General features: G+C 64.4%; 1 protein-coding gene across 1 annotated transcript in view; it reads left to right on the top strand.

Moving 5' to 3' along the window:
• IGSF9 (immunoglobulin superfamily member 9) overlaps positions 1-10,850 on the top strand; it is a 16,643-nt gene that overhangs the window by 3,006 nt on the left and 2,787 nt on the right. Inside the window, exons 2-18 of the mRNA XM_019472579.1 lie at positions 10-178; positions 4,382-4,534; positions 4,672-4,823; positions 5,054-5,171; positions 5,356-5,497; positions 5,702-5,847; positions 6,039-6,181; positions 6,259-6,399; positions 6,569-6,685; positions 7,053-7,203; positions 7,357-7,480; positions 7,561-7,736; positions 7,870-8,120; positions 8,314-8,398; positions 8,814-8,984; positions 9,220-9,265; positions 9,817-10,848. Of these exons, the coding sequence (XP_019328124.1) occupies positions 10-178; positions 4,382-4,534; positions 4,672-4,823; positions 5,054-5,171; positions 5,356-5,497; positions 5,702-5,847; positions 6,039-6,181; positions 6,259-6,399; positions 6,569-6,685; positions 7,053-7,203; positions 7,357-7,480; positions 7,561-7,736; positions 7,870-8,120; positions 8,314-8,398; positions 8,814-8,984; positions 9,220-9,265; positions 9,817-10,848 (3,317 nt within the window). The remainder of the gene's footprint in view (positions 1-9; positions 179-4,381; positions 4,535-4,671; positions 4,824-5,053; positions 5,172-5,355; positions 5,498-5,701; positions 5,848-6,038; positions 6,182-6,258; positions 6,400-6,568; positions 6,686-7,052; positions 7,204-7,356; positions 7,481-7,560; positions 7,737-7,869; positions 8,121-8,313; positions 8,399-8,813; positions 8,985-9,219; positions 9,266-9,816; positions 10,849-10,850) is intronic.

The raw sequence follows: 10,850 nt of genomic DNA, 5'->3' as shown, positions 1-10,850 counted from the left end.
GAGTCCCAGGCTGTGGTGGGGCGAGTCGGGGAGAGCACAGTGCTGGGCTGCGACCTCCTGGATGCCCACGAGGCCCGTCCCCCTCTCTATGTGATCGAGTGGGTCCGCTTCGGCTTTGTCCTCCCCATCTTCATCAAGTTCGGGCTTTACTCGCCGCGGGTGGACCCGGAGTACATCGGTAAGTCCCGTAGCCGTGGCGCCGTGGCGGGGGGGGGGGATGGGGTGCTGGGGGGGCCTGTGATCGAGTGGGTCCGCTTCGGCTTTGTCCTCCCCATCTTCATCAAGTTCGGGCTTTACTCGCCGCGGGTGGACCCGGAGTACATCGGTAAGTCCCGTAGCCGTGGCGCCGTGGCGGTGGGCGGTTATGGGGTCCTGGGGGGCCCTCCTGGCCCCCCCCTCCGGGCTGGGATGGGCCTGGGGCAGTACGTGAGGCTGACCGGGCTGGCTCTGGTGTCCTGCGTCTCCGCTCTCCTTGGCTGGGCCCCAGCCGTGGGCTGCTGCTGTCAGACCACATTAATCACGCTCCCGGGGTGGTGGGGAAGTGCAGGGCTCTCCCTCTGGCCCCAGGCGGCAGGAGAGGACATTATGGGGCTGGGGAGGTCCCCGCAGCAGGGCAGAGTCCCATCCTTGTGCAGCAGCTCCAGGAATGGCTGGAGTAGGAAGCAGAAGGGATGTAGACACCCAGCTCACAGGGGAGGCACAGCCCCCGGCCCAGCTCAGCAGCGGGAGGGATCCTCACCTGGACAGAGGGTGGGAGAAGCTTCTCAGGCAGGAGGTTCCTGGCACGCCAGCCACTACTCCCATCACCATGGCCTCTGGCTGCTGAGGCCTCCCCAGCACTACCCACTTGGGAGTGGGGATGACTGAGTGCCCACCTGCCTGTGCCCGGGCTGCAGCACTGTGGCAATGCCTGCCACGCTGCCCTGGCTCTCCCATCCTGCCTGCTGTGCTGGACCGGGGCCGGTGACACCAGGATGCTCTGTGCCAGAGGCCTCGGGCACCCAGGCGCTGCCACGCCGCCGCCTCAGCCCATGCGGGTCACTTGAAGATTGAGCCTGGGGAGGGGATTTTGGCAAAGCTGCCAATTGGCGGTGCTGGGCTGGCTGGGATTTGGAGCAAAGCTGCACTGGGGAAGGGCTGCAGCATGGGAGGGGGATATTCTCCTCTTCAAATATCCCATAAAGTGAAGCAGTGGTAGACCTTGAGGGATCCCTGCGAGCATAGGGGTGAAGACAACAGTAGTGTCCCTTGAGGACGGGGATGGCTGGGGAGGAGGGGAAGGGCTGGCAGCTGGCCGGCGTTTTGGGCTGAGCATGGCCCCCACAGCCTGTGGCAGCGATGCACCAAAATCCTCCCACCAGATGGGATGGGATGAGATGGGGAGGGCTGGAGCACCAGCCTGTGCCTAGGTCAGGAGCTTGCCACCGCTGCTGAAACCAGCCCTTGCCTAAAAAATGTGCAGCAAGCTGAGGTTTGAGCCAACTGCTCCTGCCTGGCCGTGGGCAGAGCAGTGCTGCCTCTTCCTGGGCTGCGTAGAAGACCAATTTCGGGGCACGCCTCGGCCTCTCTCCGCTGCTGGCCTGTGCCTGGGGACACCTTTGCTCTGCAGCCAGCCCCGACCTGGCTCAGTGGGACCCACAGTGACAACAAACCCTCTGGTGATGACGAGGCACCTGCTTTCCCGGGAGGCCCAGGCTGGGCTCCTGTTACCTGAGCCGGGCATCGCAGGGCCCCTCAGCTACAGGAGCTCGGGTTACCTAGAAAGGGCCTGGCAGCATCCTGCCTGCACTGCCCTCAGCCCTCCCGCTTGTCCCTGCTGCCAGCAAGGCCCTGGGGGGCTGTGGGAGCAGGTTGGGCTGCTCTGGGATCAGCGCTGGGGGGGGATGTGCTGCGGGAAGGGGTCTGGTGGCAGTAATGAGGGCGAGCTGGGTGGGCAGGGGGGCTGGTGGCTGTCACCATGGCAGCCGGGCGGCTTGTTTTCAATCCTCTGGGGGGGCTGGGAAGGCAGGCAGAGTAGATCAGGTGTCACCCACAGGGGCCAGGGAGACCCTGCTGTCACCCATGCTCCTCATGGGGCAATTTGGGGTATCCTGGGGGCACAGTGGGCTGCAGCCACCTCCATGAGAGCCCTTGGCTCGCTTGGGCGAATGGGGTCGGCTCTCCCCGAGGTGCCACTGTCCCCTGCTGTTGGCTGGCCTGGAGCAGGGCCGGTGGTCCCTGGTCTGGCTGCCTTAGGCACTCGATTGCCAGCAGCAAGCACAGCGGCTGGGGCTGCAGCCCCCTTTGTGTCCCTCTGAATGGCGGTTGCCAGGCACTGGGGGATGCTGGTCTGGAGGGCAGCGGCGGTTTTGTTATCGGCTGGGTGGTGGAAGAGGAGGAGGAGGGGGCTGGGGCCAGCACAGGGGATTAGGGAGAGGCTGGGGGGTGTCCCCGGGGCACTCTGATCCCTTCCAAAGGGACCTTTGTTCAGGAGCCTGCTGTTCCCGCCTGGCTCCTGGGACTGTGAGCTGGCAGCTGCAGGCAGGGATGGGGTTTTCCAGAGCTGCCCTGCTTCCTGGGGCTCGGCATGGGAGCTGGCTCTGGGGTGAGGGGTGGGAGGACCCCTCATCCTATGGGTGTTTTACCCACGCGTGGCTCCCATCCCTCTCCCTGCTCCTGCCATCCCCCTTGTGTCCAAGGTTTGCCTGGGGTGTTGCTTTGCCCTCTGAGTGAGGGATGCTGGCCCTAGGCATCCAGATATGTCCATCTGTCCCCGGCATCTCCTGCCATAGAAGATGCCGTGGATCTGTGTTGGAGCTGGCCATGGGGAGAGGCAGGAGGGGTGGGAGATGTGGCGGGTGGCTGCAGCAGCTGGAAGAAGCTCCGGGTGCTGTTAGGAAGGGGTTGCACGTGTTTGTGTGCTGGGTTCACACAGGGCTGCATGGCCCCAGCATTTAGTGTCCAATCCTGTCCCTCAACCACCTAACCTCTGTGCCCAAACCAGCCTGCCCGGGTCCCACCGCTCCTCCTCCTCCTCCTCGCCAGGCTCGTCTGATGGGATGCAGCCTCCCGCTGCTGGTAGCACATGCTCAGTGCCCGGCCTGGGCTCTGGTGGCTGGGGCAGTGCATGGGAACCACCTGTGACACAGAGCTCATTGGTAGAGCTGATGGGGCGGAGGGGGGGAAATGTTTGGCAAAACTTGCTTTGTTGGAAATACTTCAGGAAGATGCTGGTCCCGGGGAGCTCTGGGATGTTGACAGGAGTGTTGTGGGCTGCTCCGGTGCCAAGAGCTGTGTGCAGTGCTGCCACCACCGTGGCTGTGTCCCTGCTGCGGCGTGCTGAGAGCGAGGCCACCCTGGGCAATGGCATGCCTGGGGCTAAACCCTCGTCCCCAGCCTGGAGCAGCTCTCTGGTCTGTGGGTGCCTGCAGCAGGGTTGGGGGTGTGTAGCCCCGGGGGTGCCGGGGCAGTGGGTGCTGCTGGCTGTGCACCCCGGCCAGGGCTGAGCCAATTGCCTGCTGCACGCCTGAGCCGATTATGGCTCTGATAATAGCCCAGGGGATTAAAGGGCTGTGCTCGCTGTCGCTTTGCGCCCTTCTCCTCCTCTTCATCCAAGAGGCCATGGGGTGCGGGGCTGCTGCCTGCTCGGGGTGAGGGCCCCACAACCCGAGAGAGCCCCCCACCGCCGTGCCCCTCGAGGGGTCTGTAGTGCTCGTCCCTGCGAGGCAGGCGAGGGGTTTGGCCCGACCCCACCCCGTGCCGCAGGGAGACAGAACAGTGTTATCAGGGCTCCTAAGGGTGAGACAGCTGGGGGGGCTCCCCGGGGAAAGGGTGGCCAAGGCTGTGGGGGAACAGTCCCTGAAAGGCAAGGGGGAAGGGTGCGGGGAGGGATTTTGCAGGCAGTCTGGCAGTTCAAGGGGGAGGCGGAGGGCACGGTGGGACCAGCTCTCTTGCCTAGCTGCTGGGAGCAATGCTCAGGGCGCAGGGACACACCTTGCCTGGGCTGGGGGGTCCCTGCTGAGGCCACCCTATGCAGGGGTGGGTGGCAGAGCCCACCACCATGTCATCCCCTGTTCCCCCGACAACAGCAAGAGGTGTAGTGCTAAATGTCGGTGTGACCAACCTCCAACGCAGCATGGCTTGCCCTGGCTTTTGTCCCGCAGCCGTTCCCAGCCCCCTGCGGTGCCAGCCAAGGCAGAAGCAGCCCAGCACGGCCTGGCCACACGGGCAGACCCTGCCATTGCCAAGTGGGCCAGTCAGCCCCATTCCCCAGGGAAGCTGCTGAGCCTGTGGCAGGGGCAAGTGCTGCGTGGGCGGGTGCCCCGGGGAGGCAGGTGGCCCAGGGATGCAGCTGCCCCTAAGCCAGCAGCGCTGGCCATGACGGCTGCTTCTGGGTGTGCAGGTCGTGTGCGGATTGAGGAAGGCGCCTCGCTGCGCATCAACCTCCTGCGTGCTGAGGACCAAGGCTGGTACGAGTGCCGCGTGCTCTTCCTCGACCGGCACAGCACTGACGCTGACTTCCAGAACGGCACCTGGATCCACCTCACCGTCAATGGTACGGGCTGATCCCACCCTCAGTCGCTGCTCTGCTCAGCACCAGCCAAGATCTCTCAGGGCTGGGACTGGGTCCACTGGTCTTCCAAGACCAGCTGAGCCGCACCTGGGAGTGAGGGTCTGGACTTGTCTTTACAGCACCCCCCACCTTCCTGGAGACCCCCCCTGCATTTGTGGAGGTGCGGGACCGGGACACGCTGAGCCTTACCTGCACGGCTGTCGGCAACCCCCAGCCTGTTGTCATCTGGAAGAGGAGCGACCTGGCTGTCCAGAGTGGGGAAACAGTGCAGGTGAGGACAGCAAGCCACTCGTTACTGCCCCCCCCCAGCCCATGATGTGTCCCCCCACCTCAGCAAGGGTCTCGCGGGGCAGCCCAATGCAACTCTGCTTGGCTGGAGAGCGGGTGCCTGTCCCCACCACGGTGGCACCCCCCTCCTGCCACCGGCCCTGCCTACAGCGCCACATTCCTGAGAGTGTCCTGTCCCTTGGTGGCCATGCCACGTGCCTGGTGCCGTTGCAGGTGAAGAACGGGACACTGAGCATCGCTGCCGTGGAGCGTGCCAGTGCAGGCACTTACACCTGCCATGCTTCCAGTGAGGAGGGCACCATCACCCACACCACCCGTGTGCTTGTGCAGGGTAAGAGCGAGTGCTCTCCCAGCCCTGGCTGCATGGGCCACCCCACTGGGTGCCGCCGCAGGGCACAGAGGAGCCACATCGCAGGGGTTGGTTTTGGGGCAGGCGCAGGAATGATGGGCTTTGGGAGCAGCTGAGGCCGTTCTCTGTCCCCAGCCCTCACCGTCCCCTCTGCCCCACACTGCAGGGCCACCCATCATCGTGGTGCCACCCCAGAACGTCACTGTCAACGTCTCTCAGGATGCCTTTCTGGCGTGCCAGGCCGAGGCATACCCGGGAAACCTCACCTACACCTGGTTCCAGGGCAGCAGCAACGTTTTCCACCTCAGGTATGGTGGGGACAGGGATGGTACCGAGGCAGCTGTGGGCTCCTGCCAGCAGTGCTGGGGCCAGCAGGCTGCTGTGGCCCCGCGAAGCCTGGATCTGAGCGCAGTGGGCTGGCTGGGTGCATGGCGGGGGGCGTTCACTCATCCTGGGGCACTGGGGGTGGTCCCAGCCACGCTGCTCACCACTGCTCTCCCCTTCCCTTGCAGCCACCTCCAGACTCGGGTCCGTGTCCTGGTGGATGGGAGTCTCTTGCTCCAGCGAACAACCCCAGATGACGCCGGCAAATACACCTGCATCCCCAGCAACGGGCTGTGGAAGCCACCTTCTGCCTCGGCCTTCGTCACAGTGCTGTGTAAGAGCCCTGCAGCCTCTCGCAAGCCCAGGCCACGCTGTCAGTGGCTCCGCTCACAGAAAGGTTCTGCTGGGCCAGCCCAGGGGGGTCCCTGCAGGCCATGGTAGGAAGGGGTACCCCTTCAGCTGCCGTGGAGACCCCAGCCCCCTGCTGCCCTCACGCAGGCCCCAGCACCCTGTTTGTCCTCACAGATCCGGCGCAGGTGACCACCATGCTCCCAGAGACCCACCTGCCCAAGGGGATGCAGGGTGTGATCCACTGCTCCACCAGGGCCAACCCTCCTCTGCTCTCCGTCAGCTGGACGAGGGACGGGCGCCCGCTGGAGCTGGACAAGGTACCGCTGCTTGCGCCCTCCCCTGCCTTCCCACCCCCACGAGCCTCTTGTCCTGACCCCATGCCTGCCTCTCCCAGCTCCCTGGCTGGTCTGTGAGACCGGATGGCTCCATTGTCATTGCAACGGGGAACGACGATGCTCTGGGAGTGTACACGTGTACCCCATACAACAGCTACGGCACCGCTGGCGAGTCCCAGCCCACACGTGTTCTGCTGAAGGTGAGGCTGGGCAGGTGGGCACACTACCCGAGTCCCTTGCCCAAGCTGCTCCCACCCTGCTGTGTCAAGCAGCCCGGGTGCGCTCCGTGCCTGTTGGCCTGCCCTGCTGCAGGTCTGCACCCTGTCCCGCCTGCTGCCAAGCCCCGCACTGTATATGCCTGTCTTCCAGGACCCCCCCGCCTTCACAGTGCGCCCCAAGGGGGAATACTTCCAGGAGGTGGGCCGGGAGCTGGTGATCCCCTGTGTGGCCCATGGGGATCCCCCCCCAACTGTCACCTGGCTGAAGGTAGGAGCTGCCACTCTGGGGAACCAGCTGAGCCCTCCTCGGGGGCAGATGCTGCTTTTGGCCTCTGGGGCATCACTCTAGGGCAGTCCCTGTGTCCATGTCCCCGCAGATGCTGCAGGATCACATCTCTCCTGGTTCCTGCGGGAGAAGGGGCTCAGGGCACTTTGCTTGTGTTGCCCTCTAAGAAACCAGGGCAAAATCCTGCCCCTCAGTTCCTAAACTAGCCCCAGGGTGGTGGATCACATCAAGTCCCGTTTTCCCCGAGGGCCTGGTCTTGCAGGGTTGCTGCAGAGCAACTGTACCAGTGCTGCGGTGGGGCGGGCTGGGTGGTCGCCCACCATCAGCGTGTCCGTGCCTCACCGTGCAGGTAGGCAGCGCGGGGAAGAGCGGCGCCCAGGTGGATGGGAACAGCAGCCTCATCTTCCGCCCGCTCATCAAGGAGCAGCATGGGGTCTGGGAGTGCACGGCCACCAACCAGGTAGCCAGCGTCAGCACCACCACTTCTGTCCACGTGCTGGGTGAGTTGCCTGTCCCTGGTGGGCCTGCATTGTCCATGGGTGCTGGGCTGCCCTGGGGTGGATGATACCAGGTGGAAGGGGTGGAAAGGCTCCTGCACAGCTGTTGTCTGAGCCGCCTGGTCTGATAGGTCTTCTCTCTGCTTCCCCTGCCAGGTACCAGTCCTCATGCTGTCACCAACGTCTCTGTGCTCCCGCTCCTGCTGGCAGCCAATGTCTCCTGGGAGCCAGGGTTTGATGGAGGCTATTTCCAGAGGTTCAGCGTCTGGTACACACCGCTGTGAGTCCCTGCTGTGGGCAGGGTCTGGTGTCCCACCTGGGGCCCTCAGCTCTGGACTCACAGGTCCCACATCTCCTCAGGGTGAAGCATCCGCCCCGGGCTCATCATGACTGGGTGTCACTCTCGGTGCCGGTGGGGGCTCAGCACCTCTTGGTGGAGAATCTGCAGCCAGACATGAGCTACCAGTTCAGCGTCCTGGCCCAGAACAAGCTGGGCAGCGGCCCCTTCAGCCAGATTGTCACCTCCATGCCCAGGGGTAAGAGGGGGCCCATGTGCTCCCCAAAGCAGCCCCCGTTCCCCCCAGAGCCCTCAAGCACCTAGGAGGCTCCTGTTTCTGCCCTGCTGTCCCCTCATATCAGCTCCCACACCAGCATCCCCTTTCTCTTCAGGCTTCCCAGTGACCACAGTGCCTCCAGAGCCGCCAGCCATGACCATGCGCGTCTTCCTGTCCCCGCCGCAGGCTCTGACCGCCAATGAGACTCTGCGTGGGGTCCTGCTGCAGTGGGACCCCCCGGCTCAGTTCTCGGTGGCACTTAGCGGCTACGCACTGGAGCTGCGGCAGGACAAGGGCGGCTGGGAGGTGCTGGACCGCTCTATCCCCAGCACGAAGACCCAGGTCCTGGTGCCAGGACTCATCAAGGTGGGAATCTCACCAGGTGTTCTGCGGGGCGGCTCTGGGGGGACGCAGCAAGGGAGGGGGTCAGATCTGCATCGCTGGTACCTGGAGCTGGGGCATCTGGCGATGCCGCATAGCCAAGTGGCTCTGTGGCAATGTGGGCTGAGGCTTGGCTGGCTGCCGTGCCAACAAGGCTAATGGCCCTCTGCTCCCCCAGGACGCCTTCTACGAGTTTCGACTGGTGGCCTTTGCTGGCAGCTACATCAGTGATCCCAGCAATACGGTGAACGTCTCCACAGCAGGTAAGGCCTGGGCTGCCGCCCACTTGCTCTTCCTGCCCTGGGGACAGAAACCAGAGGTGTAAAGTGCCCGGTGTGGTCTAGGATCTTCCCAAATAGAAACCCCTTCATGCTGCTCCTGCCCTCAAGTGTCCCTGCTGCTAGACCAGGGGATGCAGGGTCCAGAGCCATCTCCAGTTGTGGATCTGGTGTGACTTCGGTCTCATGGACCAGGTAGCGGGAGAGCTCTGCACAGAGCATCCTTGCTCCTGGCACCCAGCACGGCAGAGGGCATGGGTCTGCCTGAAGGCAGACCAGCCCCGAGGGGAGAGAGAGCCAAGACTTTGCTGTTTATCCTTGTGGTGCTGGCGATGTGGGGGAGGCTGTGCCCGCTGTGCTGGCATGCTCCACGGGTAACCATGCCTCTTGTCTGGCCCAGGCATGGAGGTGTATCCGTCTCGCACTCAGCTGCCAGAGCTCCTGCCGCAGCCGGTGCTGGCCGGGGTCATCGGGGGGATCTGCTTCCTCAGCGTGGCTGTCATCTTCAGCACCATGGCCGCCTGCATCATGAACCGCCGGCGTGCTGCCCGCATCCAGAAGCGAAGGCAAGGTAGGACCCAGCTGGCTGGGTGCAGGCACCTGGATCCTGGAGCTCCCAGAGAGCTCAATACATCATGTGCAGAGTGGCAGGACCCAGTGCCCTGGGTCCCCCCCCCAGGGAGGGGGACAAGCCAGCCCGGGGCTGGGGGGCTTACCAGGGATGGTAGTAGTGGACGCCGCCATCTCCTCATCATCACTTTGAGTTGCTCACTGTGTGATCCCCTTGTGTTCTCATAACCTTCCAGATCCACCACTCGTCTTCTCCCCCAGCAAGAAGCTTCCACCTCCACAGTAAGTCATGCCATGCCACGCTCCCTCCCTGTCCTGCTCCCTCCCTGTCTTGCTGCACTCCCCATCATTCACTCGCCACTGGCTGGGGGCAGAGGGACAGGCCAGGGGGCAGCCACCCCCCCACCATCATTGGCCAAGGGCTGGTCACAGAGGGGGCGTTAGGAGCAGGGTGCTGGGATCAGGGTCTGCCATGGGGTAGGGCTCTTCCAGGGTGCTCCCTCTGGGGAGTTTTGGCTAAAGAAAGGATCAGAAAGCACAGGAGCAGGTCTGTCAAGCCTGCAGTAGCAGTGTAGGGTCATGGTCCCCATCCCTGGAGGTATTTAAAAGACGTGTAGATGAGGCACTTAGGGACATGGTTTAGTGGGCATGGTTGTCCAACTTAGTGTTGGGTTGACGGTTGGACTCGATGATCTTAGAGGTCTTTTCCAACCTCAATGATTCTATGGTACCTGCTACCAGATGCCCGGCACAAGCTCTCCCGGCATAGGGGGCAGCCAGATGAGCCCAGAGCTGGGACGGGGATGCTGCAGCAGCTCTCTTCTTCCTTACAGCAATTCTCGTGGCTCTGGTAGCCCAGACAGCACTGTGAAGCTGAAGCTGCAGCCATCTCCCTACCGGAGCTTGCGCCAGACGCTGCTGTGGGGCGAGAAGGCCGGCACCAGCCTGGGTCTCAGCATCGCCGGGGCTGGCTCCCGGTATGCCGTGTACGAGAGCCACATTGGGGAGCACGTGCCCCTGGAGCGGATCTGCCGTGGCCCTGATGGGCGTTTTGTGGTGGAAACTGACACACGGCTGCAGGAGACTGCCTTTGGGGCCCTGCCCTACACTGAGCCAGAGCCATACCCCCAGCGGGACTCCCCGGGGCCGCAGACTGAGCCCTACCTCCAGCTGCCCGCAGAGGAGGAGCCCATCTGGCGCAAGGGGGTCTCGCTGCGCCCCCGGCCCACAGGGCAGGCCCGCCAGGGAGCCCGAGCCGCCAGCTACCGCCAGGGCCGCTACTTTGGCTACGGCAGCAGCAGCCCCGTGGATGAGGCTGCAGCATTGTGCATCATCAACATCAGCCCTGTGGCCTCTGCCGCGACTCTGCCTTACAGTACCGTGGAGGAGCTGCGCGACAACCCTGGCAGCGCCAGGCTCTGCCAGAACACTGCCAGCGCCCTGTGGGACTCGCCGCCCCTCGGCTCCCCAGCCTCCCCCAGCCTTGGGTGCAGCCAGCAGCTGGCTGGCCCCCCGGCCCAGAGCGGGATCCTCCAGTACCTGAGCCTGCCCTTCTTCAAGGAGATGTGCGTCGATGGCGACTGGCCACCCCTGGAGGAGCCGGCTGAGCCCAGCCCAGCCAGCCAGCCAGAGCCTGCTGACAGCCCACCCCCTGCCCTGCCGGGGGCTGGGGGTTCCCTGCAGCACACGGGGCAGACACTGTGCCCGGACTCCACTGACACATGTGCCAACGCCATCTCCCCCCCAGCCACTGCTTTCCTCAAGCCCCCCAGGCTGCCGGTGGGTCCTGCCAAGGCCTCACTGCCTGGTAGTGCTGCCTGGCCCGGCTCCCCCAGCCCCGGGGCCGGCCCGGCCCCCCCCCCCCAGT

The sequence above is a fragment of the Aptenodytes forsteri genome, unplaced genomic scaffold, assembly GCF_000699145.1.
Source record: "Aptenodytes forsteri isolate BGI_AS27 unplaced genomic scaffold, ASM69914v1 Scaffold276, whole genome shotgun sequence".
Lineage (NCBI taxonomy): Eukaryota > Metazoa > Chordata > Aves > Sphenisciformes > Spheniscidae > Aptenodytes > Aptenodytes forsteri.
This window is presented reverse-complemented; position numbering and strand designations above follow the sequence as displayed.